Genomic DNA, 23,754 nt, shown 5'->3' on the forward strand with positions numbered 1-23,754 from the left:
TACTGTTTCTTGTAGTGGAATTTCTTTTCCTTTATGAGTTAATTTTTTTATACATACACTGATTTTCTTAGGTAAGTTTAAGAAACATCAAGGTAAGAAATAGATCAACACTTGAGCCTGCAGAGAGACCCACTGACTAAATCAAGAAAGCAATGAAAAATTTTTTTTCCTTTTTCTGTTTTTAATTACTTCGCATATTAAAAAGTGGAGCGCTGAAAACATCCAGTGTATAATGTCAATGGTCATGCTGTAGCCACTTGAATTACCATCTCATCACAAGTGCAGCTTAAAAATGGAAAAGTAAGCGGGAAAACGTCATAAAAACAAAACAAAAAGTAACTTCACTTGACAGACCAAAATCTTTAGATGTGGTGATAGAGCAGTTATGTAGGAAGTCAGTTCCCAGCAGCGCAAGCTCTTCAGGAAAAGAAGGCATTTTGCCACGTTTTCTGTCGGAGCGTACACCTGCGACCGAAGCCGGCGCACCGATGCGGAGCGGGGGCGAAGGGGAAGCCCCTGGGATGCCCCTTCGCCCCTGCCGGCTCGCCACCCTCCTTTCCCCTCGGCTTTGGCCTCTTGGGGCAGAGATATCGGAGGCGCCTGCGGAGAAGTACTACCGCACTGAAGCCCCGCAGCGAACCCCGGCGGCGGACGCGGCCCTTGGGACCGCACGGCTCTGAGGACACCGGTGCTTCTCCCTGGGATCACGCTTCCAGCGCCCATCCCGCCGCATAGAGACGTTGGAAGCGTGACCCAGGTGTTGCGCCCGGGCAGGCAGAGCCCTGCACCGCCGCTCCAGGGAGCCCGAGAAGCAGCAGCAGCCCTCACCCGCCCCCTGGTACTTGAGGTTGCCGCCCGCCCCCCCCCGCGCCGAGTGGCCACAGGGCACCGCTTCGACATGGGAGAGGGGCCGCGGCCAAGCGGGGCCTCTCGGGGGCAGCAACAGCCGCTCAGCCTCGCCTCGCCTCGCCTCAGCCGCCCCTGCGCTCCTCCCGCCGGCGGCGGGGCTACAGGGCGGGGGGAGGGATCGCCGGCCGCGGCGGCGGCGGCTCCGCGGGCTTCTCCTCGCGAGAGTGGGCGAGGTTTCCGGTGTTGTGACTGTGGGGCCGTAAACATGGCGGTGAGTCTCCGCGCCCGCTCGTTGAGGCACCTCCGCATCCGAGGTAAGGGGCCCGGGCAGGCCGTTGCAGTAGGCTGCCTCCTCCGCCCTCCCCCGGTGGCTCTCGTCCTACGCCGGTACCCAGCCGTTCCCTCTGCTCCCTCCTCTTCCCCTTCCTCCTCCTTCTCCGGCTCTTTTCTCCCCACCAGCCTAATGCGCTTCTCTCCCCCATCCCCGCAGGTCGGAACGATAGTGGCGAGGAGAACGTCCCCCTCGATCTCAGCCGAGGTATGAGCCGGTGGGGCGGGGGTCGCCGCCTGCCCCTTGCTGCGCGCCCGCCGAGAGGGGGGGCTGCCGATGGCGAGCGGCCTGGTGCCCTGGGCCGGCGCGGCGGTGCGCGGGAGGAGTGGGGGTGGTGGGAAGACGGAGCGGGGGTCGCCGGGTACCGGTGTCCGGCCCGGCGTCCTGTAGTGAGCGGATCTGCCCGTAGGTGGACGCCTCTTCCCAGCCCCCGCCGCCTGCGGGGCAGCACGAGCGCCCCTAGGGCATCGTGTGGCCGTGCCGGGGCCATAAGGCTGGCCTCCCCCGGCCGCGGGTGAGGGGAGCCTCTGCGTGTGGGCAGAGGCTCCTCGGCCGCTTCTAGGATTGTTTTCGAAGGGAGCCGTTGTTTGTAGACGGGGCTGTTTACAGTGTCCGGCCCGCGGTGGGGCTGCCCGCGCCGTGCCTGTCGGCCTCGCCGCCAGGGCTCCCTCAGGCCGTGGCTCCGCTCGGCGGGTCGTGACCGTGCGCCTCTGGGGGAGCACCTCGGCACTGGCGGCTGGTCCTGCCTCAGTCCCTTGTCGTATATCTGTACCTGTCCTAGGCAGGCTGGCCGCGGTGCTTGCTGTGAGCCCCTTGCTGTGAGCCCAGAAGGCACTCATCTCCTGTTTACTTGTTAAGTTGCTCCAGAATGCCCTCCACTGCTCTCAGATGTATGGGGGGGATAAGGGGAAGGAAACAACAATAACATTTGCTACACACTAACTAGTTGTCTCAGACAAATAGCAACTCGTTCCCTACCCAAATCTATAGCTCATCTTGTCTTGCTGAGGGCTAAGGTAAGGGTTAGATTTTCCCCAAGAGCTGAATAAAATGCAGAAAACAAACTGGCCCACTAGCAGCAATGATCTTCCCTGGGGCAGAAGATCTTGATCTGGGGGAGGGAATAACTGTTCTGCTTCAGGAGATCCAGGACTGCTGCTATCCTGAATAGATCCATTTTATGAGGAAGTAGGCAGGGAAATGACAGAATCAATGAGATAAAAGTGGACTGTTAAATGTAAAGGAAGTACAAATATTAGCAGCATCAATAAAGTTTTCAGCTTAGTATAAGGCTGTATCAACAATTCCACCTCTAATTCTTTTTTCTGCTAGTATGATCTGTTTTTAGAATTTTTTTATTAAGCAGTTTTACCATGGGCTGAAAGTTATCTCTGCGTATACATATCATATTTAAAAATGTATTTTAGTTCCTGGGAAAAGCTGTGATTTTTTTTTCAGTTTAAAGCAACAGGTTCTTATGTCTCCTCCCACCTTATCTCCAAATGGACATGATTGTTTTAGTGAGACACTGTCTTTAGAATTAAAACAAGTGCAACTTTTGTCAACAAAATGTGGGATAAAGGCTTTAAGAGTTCAAACACATGACACAATTATTACTGTAAGCAGTGTTACCTGTTTATGAAATTTACAGAATCAGGATTTTAATGAACGGGTTTAGTAACATTTTTATGTTGTGTAGCATACTGAATTGTTTTGATGTGAAAGAACAATACACAAAATTTAAATGCTGGAGCAGTTCCTATTTAGTGATGGCTTGCCAAACAATGAGTTAGCATACAAGTCAGACCTTCGCTAGTCCATAGCTGTGAACTATATATTAACTCCGTTCCTTCCGTGCAAGAAGCCAGTGCTGTTAAGTATTTCAGAACTAATAATAGACACGGGGAGGGTGCTAGCCTTGTTTGTGCTGCTTTGGGTCCTACTTCTTCCTGGCTTTTTGTGCAGTAAGACTCAGGGAATGCTTTGCTGCATGTAGAGCTGATCTAACTTTCTCTGTGTGCTTTTTGTTTGCTCTTTTCTCTGCTGCTGTAGTTTGAGGGGTGCCCACATTTTCTCAGAACACACCATGTTGTTCTCTTACGTATTTTTACCATGGCTGGTATAGTAGGTTTTACTCTTTGGAGCTTTTTGGTGCTCTGCATTTTTAAAAATGATATATAATAATGTTTATAAAAAGGCATTTTATATGATGGTGCATTGTGTGTGTGTATGTGTGTGTGAACACTCTGTGTACAAGATTAGCCTGGTAAAAGATGATAATGTAAAGTCTGTGGTTTGCTGTTTCTGTTCTTTGGTGGTTTTTTTTTTTTAAACTTCTGGGCTGCTCATCCCTGGCTGTACCTCATCTCTTATTCTGATAAATCTTTTGGGACAATGATTTTCTTAACTTTTTCCTAGAAAATCAGTTTGCCGAAAGGATGATCGACTCTGGAAAAATTGTCCCCAGCACAAATATGGTTGGGCATAATGTTGGTATAGCAAGAAAAAAACTGTGCAGATACAGGTTAGACTGGTTGCTTTTGTCTACTTAAGGTCATATATCGTGTTTTCTGTTGATTACAAAATTGCAATTAATAATTAGGATTCAGAGTACTCAGGTTTTGGCCTTGTGTTATATTACCTGCTCAGAATAGAACAGAAAAGGGAAAGGAGGACAGACTCGCCACCAGTGCAACTCCCATTGCAGTCATCTGGAAGGAATTGGCAATGGGATGAGGCAGACTGGTTTAATTAGACTACTGAAATCAAGCTCGTAACTTCTTAAGGCCAGAAAGGACAATTGGCATTATTGACCAGGTTATTGCATTCGGTAGGAATTCTTGCATTGAGTCTGGTCATGGTTGTGTATGTAACCATGCTACAAGTATTATATGCTTTTAGCATAATTCATCTTCATCTCTGTTTTACAGGGATTCCAAGCTGAATTACAGAAGCTTATATACCTCCCAAAGCTCTGGGCACTGTAAAAGGCTTGTGTAATCCACACTTCGTTTGCTGCTAAGTTCTTTGCTCATCTCTGTAACTGAATCTACTTACAAACTGATTTTGAAAATTTGTTACTGTTTCAATATCGCTTTATCCTGTTGGGTGACCAACACCCCTTCCTTTGTTGGAGTGTCAGCTGTTGCCTTTGGGCTGTGAAGGCCTAAATAGTTTGGAACTTGCCTAGTTGAGAGCAGTGTCTTACAGTGCCTTATCTGTAGTCAGGCTCCTTTTAAATGTCCTTCCTTCAAGGGATCCCCGTTTTCTTGGATTCTTGTAGCTCTGAGTCTGCAATGGCCATTAGGAACTTTTCAGAGCTTGTTCATTTACTGAAGCTTTGGAGAGATACAAGGGTGCCAACTGCTGATGGTCGAGTGCTGTTCATTTCTGTATGTCTTAATTTCCTCCTTTTTGAGGGTAACAGGTACTTTTTGGTTAGTCTTCACTTTCAAATATTGTACTTTTTAATTACCTCCAACATTGTTACTTTCATTTATTATTAATAAATGTGCATTACGAGATACTGCTTTGATTTAGCAGCTTCTTGTATGGCTGATTCCTATATTTTGTAAATTTTGAGTCTTCTAGCTATAACACGAGACAAATATGAATAAAGTAGCTGAGAAAACTGGCTTTTTTGTCCCCAAGAGTGAGTTTCACAAAATTGGCTTAGTGTTATCTGAAAAAATACCCTTTTCCTTTTTTTCCTCCCTTCTCCATAATTTCCTTCTATCATGTAGGTAAAAATAAATACAAAAGTTCCATTTAACTTCACAAGATCTGAACTGTATTGCTTTTCTTACTGTGCTTACATCACTTTAAACCATGTTGTATTTGATTCCATGTGCCCACATGGCAAATTGTAATGCATTGCATGCAGGGCAAATGTCTTGGGATGCTATTTGCAGTTTACAGCCCACAAAAATGTCGGGTGTTTTTAAGGGTTATTTGCGGGATAGTTAAAGAAGGGTGGATGAATTTTGTTTCCAAATTCAGCTTGAGATTTGGTGACCATGCCATTTCCAGCTTCCTTTATCAGTATGGAAGAAGCAGGGAGGGATGCTGTGCACCTGTCTGATACTGAGAGCTCAAGTAGTGGGGGGGGAACCCTTTTGGAGTGCTTGCAGCAAGGCAGTAGGGAGCCAATGCAGAGATGGTAGCTGTTGTATACTTTCTTGGTGGCTCAAAGGCAGTTCTTCCACACTAATGGCAAGACTGTTATGGAAAGCCTTTAAGTTCTTTGCGTACTCTTGCAATACATGGTCTGGCTTGAAAATATGGAGAAGTGGGGCTCCACTGCACCTTAGAAACACTATTTTAAAAATACCCAAATAAACAAAATGTGTGGGCACCTTTAACCCTTGCTTTGCGGTATGCCATCATTGTGATGGGTAACTAGAACAGGATGCTTGCGTTAGAGCAAATCACACAGAGCAATAGCTCTTTTTTTGCTTTCTTGTTTGTGAATCTGTAACAGAAGCCGTAATAGGAGCAAGGCAGTATTTAGCAGCATTTTTTTCGGTTCTTCTGAGATATAGAGGGGCAACTTGAAAAACAGCTGGAGGGAGATCTTACTTGCCTTGCTGTCTGAGAAATTCTCTGCTGCATTATTCTTGAATATTGTTTTGTTGGTTTTTTTTTTTTTTTTTTTTACATAGTTGGAGACCAAAGGGGAAGTGATTGATGGTGGTGGCCTGCTAATTTTTTTTGGCAACATGTAACCTTTTGGTAGGTTTTAAAAGTAAGGGAGTTAGAGGTGCTCAGTATATGCACTCCAAAATTAAGGCATACGCTTAGCTTTCCTGTCTGCACTTGTGCTTCAGTTGACCATTGTTTTGGAATTGTATAGCACTCTGGCCTGGTTAGATTAATAACACTTGCATACCTTTGGCTTTGCTTCCTAAGGTATTGCTGCTTTTACAATCTTAAGACTTTTCAGAACTACTAAAATGGTGTGTGCTTACAATATTTTCACTTTCATTTCTTGAAAACAGGAACAACATCTTTAATGAAGGAAAGATCTTAACAAAAGGCAACTTTAAAACATTATCACTTGCTTACCTAGCGTTAAGGTATCTGTAGGAGCTGGCCACTACTGTGTCTTTCAAGATCTGCGTTCATGTCTGTCTTAAAAGTTTTTGTGGGTGGGTTCTTTGTTTTTCCTGCTGTGGTTCAGATTGGTCAATCTCTAATTTCTGTCGCCTTCTTGATATGAATGTTTTACTCTTTGCCATAACTGTTCTTCAGGTTTTGGGTGGTGGTGTTTTTTTTTCCTTCCCCTCTACCCCTATCCCCTTTGAGATTAATGCAGTGTTTAGTTTCAGGATTTTTTTTTTTTTGTGTGTGTGTGTGTGAGCCTATCCAGTGTAGATGATGTGTAAAGAAACACACACCTCATCATAATTACAGTAAATAAGGAAGCTGTTAATGATAGCCTTCCCAGAAAGAAATACATCAGATATTTGCCCAATCTCATGATCTTCATGCATACTTTACCAATTACCTGGCAATCTCGGAATTTTTTCCCTAATAACATAGAAGAGATGCTCAATATCAGGTAGAGGTTTGTTGTTATTTGTTTTTTTTTTTTTTCTTAAAAGTGGGAAGAAGTGAAATAGTCAGTTGTAGTGAAAAATGTCTGTTTACAAACTGGTTATATCCATACAAACCCAAACACTGCAGAAAAGAAGGATGTTCAAGAGGGTTACAGGATGGCTTGAGAATTTATGTTGAAATGATGGCTGACTAGTTTTGGGGAATGTGCTGAAAAATCATATGTGCTGAAAAATCAGATATGCTTTTTATCTTTCATACTAATTGAGACTCCTGCCTGTTACTTAAAAATAACAATAAATGACATGAATAATCTACCTTAAAACCAACTAGCTTCTTACAACTAAGACATAAGCATGTGACTTGAGGCTTTGATAACTACACAATAGATTACATAAGAGGTTTGCTTTTCATTAGAAGTGTTTTTTACAGCATACAGGTAGGCAGATGCTTATACCATAGTGCAGGTGACTTTGCATACTGAGCAGCGCTCCTGTTATGATTTCTGATATAGAAGGAAAAGTGCCGTAACACTGCTACACAAATGCTGGCTGATATTTGACAAATTGTTTTAACTGGAGCACTTTTAACTTTCACTCTCACAAAAAAATGTATTTTTCTTTATTCTAGTTTAAAAATCTGTAGCATTAGTATATTCATGTATACTGCAGAAACGATATATTTTTTTTCTTCATTTGCCAACCATCTGTTGTGGTGATGGAAAATTTGGGTAGAATGGATCAGAAAAAAATTAGGAGTTAACAAAACTTCAGAGCATGATTAGTAAAGCGTGTATTCACTAAATCCTTGCAGCTGGTGAAGAGGAGGAATGCTGATAAAGATGTATAAGTGAGAAAATGGAGTAAAAAAACCAACACAAAACCCAACCAAAAAAACCCCAGTCCTAAAGAACAAAAAACCCTACTTACAGTTGTATTTTCTTAGTTATGTGACTGAATTTTACTGTTAGCACATACCTAAGAGCTCTATAGGACTCATGTTCTTATGCTTTTGTTATATTCATCAGAGTGTAGCAAGCTGCATCTCAACAGTGGCTTGAATAGGTTTGGGTAACTAAATATTTATGAGGAACTCTCTTCACGCAAATTCTACCTGAATAGCAATATCCTTGCAATCAACATTGTTCATTAATAAATTAGTCTGAGTGATGGAGCCTTTATGAAAGTTTTCCTAGAAGGGGAGATTTTGTTTCTAGAATAGACTATTTCAGTTGGAAGGGACCTACAACGATCATCTAGTCCAACTGCCTGACCAGTTCAGGGCTGACCAAAAGTTAAAGCATGTCATTAAGGGCATTGTCCAAATGCCTCTTAAACACTGACAGGCACGGGGCGTCGACCACCTCTCTAGGAAGCCTGTTCCAGTGTTTGACTACCCTCTCGGTAAAGAAATGCTTCCTAATATCGTCTGATCCTCCCCTGACACAGCTTTGAGCCATTCCCATGCGTCCTGTCACTGGATACCAGGGAGAAGAGATCAGCACCTCGGTCTCCACTTCCCCTCCTCAGGAAGCTGTAGAGAGCAAAAAATTCTAAATTTACTGGTTTTGTTCTTAATTATCTAGACTTCTCTAAGCTCCTCGGTTTCGTCCGAGTGATACTTATTGCTACTGTTTTGGCCACATCTGACCATTTATTCAGGTAGCTGCTCCTGGAACATTTCAGGAAGCTACTTTTTTTTTTTTAATTATTTTATTTTAATTTTATAGAAATTAAAGACACTTAATTGTCTGAGGTGTAAAATGAAAAGCACAAAGATTTTGAATTCCTTTTCAGTTGGAGAAATGGGTAGTTAACAAAATTTCATGCTGTTTATCAGTGATACTTTGAGTAACCTTGTGAGTCTAAGACCAAAAGGATGGCAAAACGGTAAAGATGAGATGGGACAGCCGGGGTGGTGGACCCAGCTGACCAATGGGGTATTCTGTACCATGTGACATCATGCTCAGTATAAAAACCGGGTGTGTGGGGGGGCTCGCCCCCCATTCATGACACGCGGTCGGTGAGCAGTTGCATTGTGCATTGCCTGCTTTGTGTATTCTGTTATTGTTGTTGTTCTCATTGTTATTATTACTGTTCTACTTTGTTTATTTCCATTATTAAACTGTTTTTATTTCAACCCGGGAGTTTTCCTACTTGTGCCCTCCCGATTCTCTCCCCCATCCCACCAGAGGTGGGGGGTGAGCAAGTGGCTCAGAATAATTAGAGCATATTGAGGAATTTATATCTGTTAACATATTAATTTGTTCTGCATCATGCTCTTGTTTTTGCTGTACCTGTTAAAGACTGGAGTTGGGTTTTGTAGTCTGCTGTGCTCTGCAGTGATTAGTGATGTTTTGCCTGGGAGATTTGTTACTAAAACACTGGCATTGGGGGTTATTTGGTATTTGGGATTCGTAATGAAGCCGTTTCTATATTTCGGGTACCACCTCATGGAGACCATTAGCAATTATACCTTTTCCTCAGAGAGATTTTTTATGGAGGAAATAGAGAATGGCACCCTCACTACCTTCCTCTATGATGTCGTCTCCTTTGTTAAAATAACTTGTCAGTACCTTGAACATCCCTGGGTAGTTAAGATACATCTATTGGTGCTCCTTGGGAATATTGTATTGGTTTTATCCAAGGTTACTATCGTGGTTTAACCCCAGCCAGCAAAAATAAACCCCACGCAGCCGCTCGATCAGCAATTTAAGAATGTCATCCAGAGATCTGCCCCAAGGCTGGATAGTTATGAGTGGCAGGGTGAGTGGGATAGCAAGGGAAAATGCCTAGGACGGTGGGCACCCCCAGTGTTTTGGAACTTCACCCCTGAACAAGTGCAGAATCCCGAAAAATAAGTGGAATATTTGGAAAAAGTATGCTGTCACCGTGGACATTCTAGGGAGACACAAAACACTGCAATGTGCTGGGGCCTGGCCCACGCCTACCGAGCCCTGTTTAACACCACTCAGAACCCCCAAGGGGAAGAAAAGGTCTCTGGATCTGATGACAAAGCAACAGGCCCTGTGGCTACCCCACCCCCCATGGCAGGCCCTGCGGCTCCCCCACCCCCCACGGCAGGCATGGCAGCTACTCTGCCCCCTGCGACAGGGAACCAACCCGTGCTGGTAGCAGTTGCCTCTATACAAAAAAGAAAATGCGCAAGAAAATCAGCTCGTTTAGTAAGGGATGAAGATGAACCAGGGCCATCATGGGAACAGGAGGTGGAGGAGGCAGAACCCGTAAATGAGATGGTAACCACCCGATCCCTATCCCTGGGTGAGCTGGGAGATATGCGAAAAGACTTCAGTCCTCATCCAGGCGAGCACATTGTCACCTGGCTGCTCTGATTCTGGGATATCGGGGCCAGTAGCCTGGAATTAGAGGGTAGGGAAGCCAAGCAGCTGGGATCCCTTTCTAGGGAAGGGGGCATTGACAAAGCAATTGGACAAGGGGCACAAGTCCTCAGCCTCTGGAGGCGACTGCTGTCAGGCGTGAAGGAAAGGTATCCCTTCAAGGAAGATGTTATATGCCACCCAGGCAAGTGGACCACCATGGAGAGAGGTATCCAGTACCTGAGGGAATTAGCTGTGCTGGAGGTGATTTATGATGACCTGAACAACGAGCAGTTACCCAAAGACCCAGATGAAGTCAAATGCACCCGACCCATGTCGCGGAAGTTTGTACGGAGCGCATCAGCGTCACATGCAAACTCATTGGCAATAATGACCTGGAAAAACGGAGAGGAACAAACAGTGGATGAATTGGCTGGCCAACTCCGGCAATATGAAGAAAGTCTCTCTTCCTCCCTACGGGCCTGTGTCTCTGCTGTGGAGAAACTGTCTTGGGAGGCACAGGAACTCAAAGAGTATATGTCTTATTCTCCACCCGTATGGACCAGTGTCTCAGCCATTAGGAGCAAGCGTCCCTCTGCTCAAGAGAGGAGATATTGTGGGTACACACCCCGGGGCACCCTGTGGTTTTACCTGCGTGACCACGGAGAGGACATGAGGAAGTGGGATGGAAGACCTACCTCAGTCCTACAGGCACGGGTACGTGAGTTGCAAGGAAAAAGAACCAGAAAAGGGGCTTCTTCCAGGAAAACTGCTGCCCCAGTCTCCAGTGAGCAGTTCCCCAGACAGAGAAGAAGGGCTGATTCCACTTCCGACATTAACAAACGGACCTCTGATTCATGCTTACAAGAAGTGGGTAGAGAATACGATGACCAGGACTAGAGGGGCCCTGCCTCCAGCCAGGTGGAGGAAAGGGACAACCGGGTTTACTGGACTGTGTGGATTCGATGGCCTGGCACATCAGACCCACAGAAGTATAAGGCTCTCATAGACACCGGTGCACAGTGTACCCTGATGCCATCAAGCTATAAAGGGGCAGAACCCATTTGTGTTTCTGGAGTGACAGGGGGATCCCAAGAGTTAACTGTATTGGAGGCCGACGTGAGCCTAACCGGGAATGAGTGGCAGAAGCACCCCATTGTGACTGGCCCAGAGGCTCCGTGCATCCTTGGCATAGACTACCTCAGGAGAGGGTATTTCAAGGACCCAAAAGGGTATCGGTGGGCTTTTGGTATAGCTGCCCTGGAGACGGAGGAAATTAAACAGCTGTCCACCTTGCCTGGTCTCTCGGAGGACCCTTCTGTTGTGGGGTTGCTGAGGGTCGAAGAACAGCAGGTACCAATTGCTACCACAACAGTGCACCGGCAGCAATTCTGGACCAACCGAGAATCCCTGCTTCCCATCCATAAGCTGATTCGTTGACTGGAGAGCCCAGGAGTGATCAGCAAGACTCGCTCACCCTTCAACAGTCCCATATGGCCAGTGCAAAAGTCCAATGGAGAGTGGAGACTAACAGTAGACTACCGTGGCCTGAATGAAGTCACACCGCCACTGAGTGCTGCCGTGCCGGACATGCTAGAACTTCAATACGAACTGGAGTCAAAGGCAGCCAAGTGGTACGCCACAATGGATATGGCTAATGCGTTCTTCTCCATCCCTTTGGCGGCAGAGTGCAGGCCACAGTTTGCTTTCACTTGGAGGGGCGTCCAGTACACCTGGAACCGACTGCCCCAGGGGTGGAAACACAGCCCTACCATTTGCCATGGACTGATCCACACTGCACTGGAACAGGGTGAGGCTCCCAAACACCTGCAATACATTGATGATATCATCGTGTGGGGCAACACAGCAGAAGAAATTTTTGAGAAAGGGAAGACCATAGTCCAAATCCTTCTGAAGGCCGGTTTTGCCATAAAACAAAGTGAGGTCAAGGGACCTGCACAGGAGATCCAGTTCTTAGGAATAAAATGGCAAGATGGACGTTGTCAGATCCCAATGGATGTGATCAACAAAATAACAGCCATGTCCCCACCAGCTAGCAAAAAGGAAACACAAGCCGCCTTAGACGTTGTGGGTTTTTGGAGAATGCATATCCCAAATTACAGTCATATCGTAAGCCCTCTCTATCAAGTGACCAGGAAGAAGAACGACTTCAAATGGGGCCCTGAGCAACAACAAGCCTTTGAACAAATTAAACAGGAGATAGTTCATGCAGTAGCCCTTGGGCCAGTCTGGGCAGGACAAGATGTGAAGAATGTGCTCTACACCGCAGCCAGGGAGAATGGTCCTACCTGGAGCCTCTGGCAGAAAGCACCAGGGGAGACTCGAGGTCGACCCTTAGGGTTCTGGAGTTGGGGATACAGAGGATCGGAGGCCCGCTACACTCCAACTGAGAAGGAGATATTGGCAGCATATGAAGGGATTCGAGCTGCTTCGGAAGTGGTTGGTACTGAAGCACAGCTCCTCCTGGCACCCCGACTGCCGGTGCTGGGCTGGATGTTCAAAGGGAGGGTCCCCTCTACACATCATGCAACCGATGCTACGTGGAGTAAGTGGGTCGCACTGATCACACAACGGGCCCGAATAGGAAACCCCAGTCGCCCAGGAATCTTGGAAGTGATCACGGACTGACCAGAAGGCAAAGATTATGGGATATCCCCAGAGGAGGAGGTCACATGTGCTGAAGAGGCCCCACTGTATAATAAAGTACCAGAAAATGAGAAGCAATATGCCCTGTTCACTGATGGGTCCTGTTGCCTTGTGGGAAAGCATCGGAGGTGGAAGCCTGCTGTATGGAGTCCTATACGACAAGTCGCAGAAACTGCTGAAGGAGAAGGTGAATCTAGTCAGTTTTCAGAGGTGAAAGCCATCCAGCTGGCCTTGGACATTGCTGAACGAGAAAAATGGCCAGTACTTTATCTCTATACTGACTCATGGATGGTGGCAAATGCCCTGTGGGGGTGGTTGCAGCAGTGGAAGCAGAACAACTGGCAGCGCAGAGGTAAACCCATCTGGGCTGTCGCATTGTGGCAAGATATTGCTGCTCGGGTAGAGAACCTGGTTGTAAAAGTACGTCACGTAGATGCTCACGTACCCTAGAGTCAGGCCCCTGAAGAACACCAAAACAACCAGCAGGTGGACCAGGCTGCTAAGATTGAAGTGGCTCAGGTGGATCTGGACTGGCAACATAAGGGTGAATTATTTATAGCTCAGTGGGCCCATGACACCTCAGGCCATCAAGGAAGAGATGCAACATATAGATGGGCTTGTGATCGATGCCATCAAGCAAGCCAAGTGAGTAAAGCCTCTTTGGTATGGGGGACGATGGTTGAAATATAAATATGGGGAGGCCTGGCAGATTGATTATATCACACTCCCACAAACCCGCCACGGGAAGCGCTATGTGCTCACTGTGGTGGACGTAACCACAGGATGGCTGGATACATATCCTGTGCCCCATGCCACTGCCCGGAACACCATCCTGGGCCTTGAAAAGCAAGTCCTATGGCGACATGGCACCCCAGAAAGAATTGAGTCAGACAACGGGACTCATTTCCGAAACACCCTCATAGACACCTGCACCAAAGAGCATGGCATTGAGTGGGTATATCACATCCTCTACCATGCACCAGCCTCTGGGAAAATCGAACGATACAATGCACTGCTAAAGACTACGCTGAGAGCAATGGGTGGTGGGACATTCGAGCATTGGGACACACATTTAGTAAAGGCCACCTGGTTAGTCAACGCTAGGGGATCTGTCACTCGAGCTGGCGCTGCCCAATCAAAACCCTTACGTCCTGTAGAGGGGGATAAAGTCCCTGTCATGCATATGAGAGAGATGCTGTGGAAGACAGCCTGGGTTACTCCTGCCTCTGGCAAGGGAAAACCCATCCGTGGGATTGCTTTTGCTCAAGGACCTGGGTGCACTTGGTGGGTGATGCGAAAGGATGGGCAAGTCCGGTGTGTACCTCAAGGGGATTTAAATTTGGGTGAAAATAGCCAATGAACTGGATTTTTGAAATTGAGCAAAGTGCAACGATGATAGTACCGAACAAGCGCCCAGAACTGGCCTCAGCATGCAACAGCCCAACACCACACACCATCTCTCCTGCCCTGAAAGACTGTTATGACAGGTGGAACCTGAAGTCATGGACTAAATGAACTCAATGGACATTTTAGAGGGATGGCCCATGGACTAAGGGAATGATATCTCTGTGTGTGTATATATCAAAAGGCAGGAAAAGTAGTGATGACTAATTGGAATGTATTGGGAAATGTGAGACCTGGGTATGATGTAGATGGTATAGAATAAGGGGTGGATATTGTCCTGGTTCCAGCTGGGACAGAGTTAACTTTCTTCCCAGTAGCTTGGGGGGTGTGCTGTGTTTTGTGTTTGCTGTGAAAGGAGCATTGATGGCCCATTGATGCTTTGGCTGTTGTTGCGTGGTGCTTGCACGGGACTGGGGTGGGGGGGAGGGGTGGGGGGGTAGCACACAGCACAGTCGGGGTGGTGGACCCAGCTGGCCAATGGGGTATTCTATACCATGTGACATCATGCTCAGTATAAAAACCAGGTGTGGGCGGGTGTTCGGCCCCCCTGGTTCGTGACAGGCTGTCAGCGGTCGGTGAGCAGTTGCATTGCACATTGCCTGCTTTGTGTATTCTGTTATTGTTGTTGTTCTCATTGTTATTATTACTGTTCTACTTAGTTTTATTTCAATTATTAAACTGTTTTTATCTCAACCCGGGAGCTTTCCTACTTGTGCCCTCCCGATTCTCTCCCCCATCCCACCGGAGGAGGGGGATGAGCGAGTGGCTGCATGGGGTTTATTTGCTGGCTGGGGTTAAACCACGACAGTCATCTTTTTCCTTTTTTACCTTCTGAGCATCAGCGATGTCTGAATTCAGCTTTAGCAACCTCATATGTAGAGAATTTAAAATGTGTTCATCTCCTTTATGCAAACCATATGTGATTCTCATGGGTAGACTTACTGGATTTTTTTTTTTCATGAAATTCAAAAAAAGAAATGGAAAAAATGTTGCTGTTCGTATAAATGTGGTGTTTCTGCCTCATTTTTTTAGGTTAGCCTGTTACTTCAGTGGGATAGGTTTTTCTAAGTTGAAATTTACCAATTAATTTGGTGTCTTCTGTGTTTAAGAAGTTGTACTTAGATCCTGTTGTGAAATTTATAAATATAATTATGACACTTCCTGTCCCTTCTCTGAAAATTACCTTTTCAAGAGGAGGAGTAAAAGGCTTGAACAATAGTCACAGCTGTGGGCAGATGAGACCTGTGCTGTCCATAGCGCAAGGGACTGGAGTTTCCAAGTATCATCAGTCTGTGCACTATTTTGAAATCTGGTTATAACATTTTTGAGGGGGGGGGGTAGTTATATCATACATTTGCCACAGTTTAAAGGTTTCCTGCTGCAGTTAGTGCTGCATTTCAACTATAAAACCTGTTTTTCAGAAGTTTTAGCAGTAAAGTAACACTGTCTCTCACACCAGGAATAATGAACATAATTCCAAGGGTGAGAATGTAAGGATGGCTTTTCTACACATATAATCTCAGTGTCTTGGTTAGAAATAATATTATAAGGAAGTAATTTGGAGAGTGGTCCGTTTTTGAACTGCTGTCACCACTTCAAGCTGACTGCAACACCAGAATGTATATTTCATGCGACCTTTATCCATACTTAGGAATCTGTAAAAAAATTATCATTTAATTTACAATATTTTATGCAGATCTGCAAAAGAGAAATCTATACAGTTACAACAGGCATTTAAACTTTACTTTCTTGTTTATTTACAGAAGGACATATGTGCAAGTTTAGATGTACAGAGCTAAATATGAAGGATTAGAATCCTACGTGTGATCCTGATCCAAGACTTTCTTCTTATCTGAGGTTCTAGTGATTCCTGGATCCTACCTTGGATGTGCTGTCTTTTGTACTGCTTTCTAGTTAATAGACATTTTTGTAAATGTGAAGGTTAATTTCTACCTGACTGATGTAGAAAGGACAGTTCTTTTACTTTCTTTGCTGACTGCCGTGAAAGACTGTCAGGGGAAAGGAGTCGTTACTCGTGCTAATATAGCTATTGCTGGTCCTGTTTCATCCCTGCATTAGATGGAGTGCTAGTTGTTTTGTGTAGCTGGAGCTCTGCCGTGATATATCTTTCTGGAGAATGGGATCTGTCAGAATGCATCATGATTCTCACTGGGGAAAAACAATGTCACAGTCCTGAAGGGGTGAAAAAAATGAGTCAAGCCCTAAAACGGTCATGAGAGTTTAAAAACAAACAGCACAACTTGGAAGTTTTTTAATATACATTCATCTATGAATTACTTGAAGGCATAGAGAATCACGGAATTCTTGAGGCTAGGGTTTTAAAAACACAAATTTCACTGTGCTAAGGATTATCGTTATATGTTGTTGTGGTTTAACCCAGCAGGCAGCCAAACACCACACAGCCACTCGCTCACTCCCCCCCACACACAGTGGGATGGGGGAGAGAATTGGGGGGGGGGGGGAAGTAAAATTTGTGGATTGAGATAGAGAGTTTAATAGATCAGAAAAGGAAGGGAAAATAATAATAATAATGGTAGAATGTACAAAATGAGTGATGCACAATGCAATTGCTCACCACCTGCCGACCGATACCCAAGCAGCGATCACTACTTCCTGGACCACGCCTCCTATTTATATACTGAGCATGATGTCATATGGTATGGAATACCCCGTTGGCCAGTTGGGTTAGCTGTCCTAGCTATGCTCCCTCCCAGCTTCTTGTGCACCTGGTAGAGCATGGGAAGCTGAAAAGTCCTTGACTAGAGTAAGCACTACTTAGCAACAACTCAAACATCAGTGTTTTATCAACATTATTCTCATACTAAATCCAAAACACAGCGCTAGGAAGAAATTTAACCCTATCCCAGCCGAAACCAGGACAATGTACTGGGTGTTTTTCAGTGCAAATAGGTGTGGGTGTAGAACTGTGTTTGGTGTAATAGAAATATATAGAACAAATATCGGCTACTGCAAAGTGCTTGCTGTCCAAAAAGGAAGACCTATATACAGAAAATGAGACGGTAGTGATCAGCAAGTTAAGCTGTTGTTGCAGAACACAAGTGGGCTGGCTTGAAATTTTTGTATATATCAACAAGTTTTTAGATGAGATTTGAGACAAAGTGGCTTTGTATACATTAATTAGGACAACTTGCCAGGTGTAAAAGTGCAGGTAAAAAAAAAAAAAAAAGATAGAAGTCAGACTATCTAATGAGTCTCTTCTGCTGTGTGTGGATTTTTGTATGACTTCAGTATTCAGTTTGATCAGAAACCCAGCATAAAACTTACACAGCCAGAAGAATGAAAAGTATTCTGCTGAATTAGTTAGCAGAATCATTTTAATGTGAAGTCGATGGGTGCCAGAGTAGTTTAAAGGATAGGGTGTATCGTATAGTGGGACAGGGTAGAGGGAAGGAAAGTAAGGGAGGGGGTTGTGCATCTTTTGGCAGAAGGAAGCTGTAAGATCAGCTCAGTCATCCAACTTGAGCCAGCATCTCAGTGATAAATGAGGTAAGTCAGGAAAGAATAGACTATTGAGGGGTCTTAAAATTATAATGAGTAGCTTCTCTTATTTATTCCCCCCCGCCCCTGCCCCCCCCCCCCGCCCCCGATAGAAAAGCAAGAACTTCTGAAGGGGTAAAGAGTAAGGGCTGGTTAATCAGAGCTAAGAAATCTCTGCAACAATGGTCTGAACTGGGGTCGTAAAAAAAAAAAAAGAAAAAAAGTCCTTGTCAACACCAACATGAGCTGTTAAGCTTGACAATGAAATGTTAAGGCCATGATACTACCACTTTTGGGAGATCAATCTCTGATTGTGTGCCGTGTTTTTTCCATTTCTGCGTTAGTCCATGTTCCTCAATGCTGTTGCATGAGATTTTGTGGCAGGAAGATATGCAGTGCTGCAACTGATCTTTAAGAGAAAGCCACATGGCTTAGTTGGTAGAATCTAGAATGTATTTAGTCTCTTTTCAAGTCCATTTTAATGTAAGGGACAGAATAGCAAGAGATTATATCTCTATTTGTGAAGTCACGTTATTTTGTTTAAATTTTTACATCTGCAATGTGTGAAGTTCCATTAGGCCTGCCTACCTTCCCTATTGACTTTATTTTTATTAAAAATGAGTCACGCTAGAGTAACTGAGTAAATTTTCTACTTCTTTCTAACATATCATGCATTTCTGGAAGAGGAGAAACAGGATAGCCCATCTTTCCTTGAAGTTAATATGTCACAATTCTTTTGTTAACTTTTTTGAAGAGATTTTTTGCAAGAAGGTTCTTCTGAAGTTTAAAACAAGACTTGAACTGACAAGGCTTGATGGAAAAGACTTCTGTAATCTTAGTTCTTTCTGAGGTAGTATGCCATTAGAGGGTATTTATTTTTTTACTGTCTTGTTTTTTCTACAGCACTAGTGTTGCTGATATTATCAAAGTGTGAGCCAGATAACTTGCTGTATTCATATTATCCATTTGATAGTGGAAATGTCTGTCATGTTCTCAATTTTCTCACAGTGTTGTAGATCTTATACTGGAGTCCCTACTTTGCTTCAAATTACTTATCTGCTAGTGAAGCTTCTGGGAAATACCTGGCTGCTCTGCGAAGCACTACAAAGATGGTTTTCCTCAGACTTTTCTGTCTCTCTAGAAATGAGAGCTTTTCTCAGCAGAAAGAGGACAATGTGAGAAAAGTTGCTATAACTGCAGTTTTTCATACATGTGTAGAGTAAAATGGGTTTAGTGCATATTTTAATTATGCAGCCTCATTATAAAGGTGTGCTATTGCTACAGAATTGTTAACATGGGAAGTGACAGCATCATCGTGTCCTGGTTTCTTCACGTCCAAATTGGCTGCCTTTCTGCACAGCACACCTCACTCACTTCCAAGTTACTGCCCACAGTATCAGGTAGCTGAATAGAAATGTTCATTGCCAATGGCGTATAAGAGGTTTCCTGGGCTAGTCTCATGGTCTTTCCTGTCCATATAGTGAGCTTAGTTTCGGTAGAGGTTTACCTTGAGTATGTAACCATCTGCACTTTCAAAATTAAAACTTATAAGCATATTTCCAGTCATTTTGGAAAGTTATTGTTGCTGCTTGTTCTTCAGGGAATTGAAGTAGAACATTCTGGAGAGCTCTAAGGCTGCTCACCTGAGATCTTTCTTGTGGCGTAATGGGGATATGATACAGGTCCAAAAGTGATGTGAGCCAGGGAAATTCCCACCCATAACCCATGGCAGGCCAAAGCGTAGAAATCAACCAAACTGTATTTTCAGAGAAACCAAATTATGAGGAAGTTATTTTCCTCTCTTATGTTCCCTTGAAATTAGGGGTTATGATGTAAACTATTTGTAGTGTCACAAATATACCAACCTACTTGTCTTCAGTTTTGTGCTATTGCAAACCTCTAAAACTGAATTAAGCCCTGGAAAAGTAAACTATGCAGAGGAATCCTAAACTTGGGATGGATCCAGTAAGATTTTCATTGTCTAATTTCGGTGATCATATCAAAGTTTTTTTTTTTTTTTCTTGTTGCAGGGTGGAGGGTCCCAAACAGATGCATACACATGTTCCAATTTAAGTACAAAGTTATTGCATGTTTGGTTTCACTATGCATATTGTTCTGCAATGCAAGGTAGCTCTGTCTTTACTTGTGGCTGTGTATCGGACAGTTGACTTTGCTTATTGCTTATTGTTTGTGGAAGAGGATATTTCATACAAGCTGTCGATGACTGAGATGGATGCTTGTCTTGTCTTCACAAAATCCTACTGACCCTTTGTCTGAAAACAATCATAATCATGTGGTGTGGCAGTAGCATGTCTGTACATGTGCTAAAGTCTCATTATAAGCACTGCAGTCAACACAATTGATTGACCTTACCCTTGAGTAGACACCTTGTAGCTAGTCAGGTTAATTGTTTTAGACTTCATTGGCTGATAGATGAGTGTCGTGGTTTAACCCCAGCCAGGAAATAAACCCCACGCAGCCACTCGCTCATCCCCCTCCTCCGGTGGGATGGGGGAGAGAATGAGGAGGGCACAAGTAGGAAAACTCCCGGGTTGAGATAAAAACAGTTTAATAATGGAAATAAAAGGAAGTAGAACAGTAATAGTAACAATGAGAACAACAACAACAACAAATCCTCAGTGCTTGGAGTGTTCATAGGATGTCCGTTATTTAATAAAAATCCTTCCACATTAGGGTTCTGGAGTCGGGGATACAGAGGATCCGAGGCCCGCTACACTCCAACTGAGAAGGAGATATTGGCAGCATATGAAGGGGTTCAAGCTGCTTCGGAAGTGGTTGGTACTGAAGCACAGCTCCTCCTGGCACCCCGACTGCCGGTGCTGGACTGGATGTTCAAAGGGAGGGTCCCCTCTACACATCATGCAACCGATGCTACGTGGAGTAAGTGGGTCGCACTGATCACACAACGGGCCCGAATAGGAAACCCCAGTCGCCCAGGAATCTTGGAGGTGATCACGAACTGGCCAGAAGGCAAAGATTTTGGAATATCCCCAGAGGAGGAGGTGACATGTGCCTGTTGCTCACTTCGGCCTCCAGTGCAATTAGCTCTTGGGATCCCCCTGTCACTCCAGAAATACAAATGGGTTCTGCCCCTTCATAGCTTGATGGCATCAGGGTACACTGTGCACCGGTGTCTACGAGAGCCTTATACTCCTGTGGCTCTGATGTGCCAGGCCATCGAATCCACACAGTCCAGTAAACCCGGTTGTCCCTTTCCTCCACCTGGGCGGAGGCAGGGCCCCTCTAGTCCTGGTCATCGTATTCACTACCCACTTCTTGTAAGTATGAATCAGAGGTACCTTTATTAAGGTCGGAAGTGGAATCAGCCCTTCTACTCTGTCTGGGGAACTGCTCACTGCAGACTGGAGCAGCAGTTTTCCTGGGAGAACTCCCTTGTGTGATTGTTTTTCCTTGCAACTCACGTACCCGTGCCTCTAGGGTTGTGGTAGTATCGTGGTTTAACCTGGCAGGCAGCCAAATACCACGCAGCCGCTCACTCACTCCCCCCGCCCCCCCAGTGGGACGGGGAGAGAATCGGAAGGGTAGGAGTGAGAAAAACTCGTGGGTTGAGATAAAGACAGTTTAATAGAACAGAAAAGGGAGAATAATGATAATAAATAATGATAGAATATACAAAATGAGTGATACACAATGCAATTGCTCACCACCCGCGCTGACCGATAACCAAGTAGCGATCGGTACTTCCTGGATCACGCCTACCATTCATATACTGAGCATGACGTCACATGGTATGGAATACCCCATTGGCCAGCTGGGCTGGCTGTCCTGATTATGTTCCCTCCCATCTTGTGTACCTAGCTCAGTCAGTAGGCACGGGAGCTGTCCTTGGACTAGGAGGGCACTTAGAAACAACTGAAAACATCAGTGTGTTATCAACATTCTCCTCATACTAAATCCAAAACACAGCACTAGGAAGAAATTTAACCCTATCCCTGCCGAAACTAGGACAGTATCCACCCCTTATTCCATACCATTTACGTTATGCTTAGGTCTCACATTTTTCGATACCTTTCAATTAATCACCACTATCTTTTTTATATATATACATATATAATACATATACATACATATATACATATAATACATATACATACATATATATACATAAATATATATAAATGTCCATTGAGTTCTTTTAGTCCACAACTTTGGGCTCCATCTGTCATAACAGTCTTTCAGGGCCAGAAGGATGGTGTGTGGTGTTGGGCTGTTGCATCCTGAAGCCAGTTCTCATTTCGGTACTGCTCCACTCGTTCAGTTCTATCATCGTTGCACTTTGCTCGGTTTCATCGGAGTTAGTTCATTCTTCATTAATCTGGGTGATTTTCACTGCTACACCATTGATAGCAACCATAGAAATAATGATATACAATATCATATAACAATTGACATCATAAAATTCAGTTCATTGGCTATTTTCACCCAAAATCAAATCCCCTTGAGGTACACACCGGACTTGCCCATCCTTTCGCATCACCCACCAAGTGTACCCAGGTCCTTGAGCAAAAGCAATCCCATGGATGGGTTTTCCCTTGCCAGAGGCAGGAGTAACCCAGACTGTCTTCCCCAGCATATTTCTTATGTGCACGACAGGGACTTTATCTCCATCTACAGTACGTAAAAGTCTTGATTGGGCAGGGCCAGCTCGAGTGACAGACCCCCTAGTGTTGACTAACCAGGTGGCTTTTGCTAAATGTGTATCCCAATGCTTGAATGTCCCACCACCCATTGCCCTCAGTGTTGTCTTTAGCAGCCCGTTGTATCGTTCGATTTTCCCGGAGGCTGGTGCGTGGTAGGGGATGTGATAGACCCACTCAATGCCGTGCTCTTTGGCCCAGGTGTCTATGAGAGTGTTTCGGAAATGAGTCCCGTTGTCTGACTCAATTCTTTCTGGGGTGCCATGTCGCCATAGGACTTGCTTTTCAAGGCCCAGGATGGTGTTCCGGGCAGTGGCATGGGGCACAGGGTATGTTTCTAGCCATCCGGTGGTTGCTTCCACCATGGTGAGCACATAGCGTTTGCCGTGCCGGGTTTGTGGGAGTGTGATATAATCAATCTGCCAGGCCTCCCCATATTTGTATTTCAACCATCGTCCCCCATACCAAAGAGGCTTTACTCACTTGGCTTGTTTGATTGCAGCGCACGTTTCACATTCATGGATAACCTGTGCAATAGCGTCCATGGTTAAGTCCACCCCTCGATCACGAGCCCATCTATATGTTGCATCTCTTCCCTGATGGCCTGAGGCATCATGGGCCCACCGAGCTATAAATAATTCACCCTTATGTTGCCAGTCCAAATCCACCTGGGCCACTTCAATCTTAGCAGCCTGGTCCACCTGCTGGTTGTTTTGGTGTTCTTCAGTGGCCCGACTCTTGGGTACGTGAGCATCTACGTGACGTACTTTTACAACCAGGTTCTCTACTCGGGCAGCAATATCTTGCCACAATGCGGCAGCCCAGATGGGTTTACCTCTGCGCTGCCAGTTGTTCTGCTTCCACTGCTGCAACCACCCCCACAGGGCATTTGCCACCATCCATGAGTCAGTATAGAGATAGAGTACTGGCCATTTTTCTCGTTCAGCAATGTCCAAGGCCAGCTGGATGGCTTTCACCTCTGCAAACTGGCTCGATTCACCTTCTCCTTCAGCAGTTTCTGTAACTTGTCGTATAGGACTCCATACAGCAGCTTTCCACCCCCGATGCTTTCCCACAAGGCGACAGGACCCATCAGTGAACAGGGCATATTGCTTCTCGTTTTCTGGTAGTTTATTATACAGTGGGGCTTCTTCAGCACGTATCACCTCCTCCTCTGGGGATATTCCAAAATCTTTGCTTTCTGGCCAGTTCGTGATCACTTCCAAGATTCCTGGGCGACTGGGGCTTCCTATTCGGGCCCGTTGTGTGATCAGTGCGACCCACTTACTCCACGTAGCATCGGTTGCATGATGTGTAGAGGGGACCCTCCCTTTGAACATCCAGCCCAGCACCGGCAGTCGGGGTGCCAGGAGGAGCTGTGCTTCAGTACCAACCAGTTCCGAAGCAGCTCG

General features: G+C 45.3%; 1 protein-coding gene across 1 annotated transcript in view; it reads left to right on the top strand.

The window, feature by feature from the left end:
- The first annotated feature begins 1,012 nt into the window (after window positions 1–1,012).
- The window catches only part of LOC142075009 (rapamycin-insensitive companion of mTOR), a 129,467-nt gene continuing 106,725 nt past the window's right edge, over window positions 1,013–23,754 (top strand). Inside the window, exons 1-2 of the mRNA XM_075135998.1 lie at window positions 1,013–1,163; window positions 1,340–1,387. Of these exons, the coding sequence (XP_074992099.1) occupies window positions 1,115–1,163; window positions 1,340–1,387 (97 nt within the window). The 5' untranslated portion in view covers window positions 1,013–1,114. The remainder of the gene's footprint in view (window positions 1,164–1,339; window positions 1,388–23,754) is intronic.

This window comes from Calonectris borealis, chromosome W, assembly GCF_964195595.1.
Source record: "Calonectris borealis chromosome W, bCalBor7.hap1.2, whole genome shotgun sequence".
Taxonomy (NCBI): Eukaryota; Metazoa; Chordata; class Aves; order Procellariiformes; family Procellariidae; genus Calonectris; species Calonectris borealis.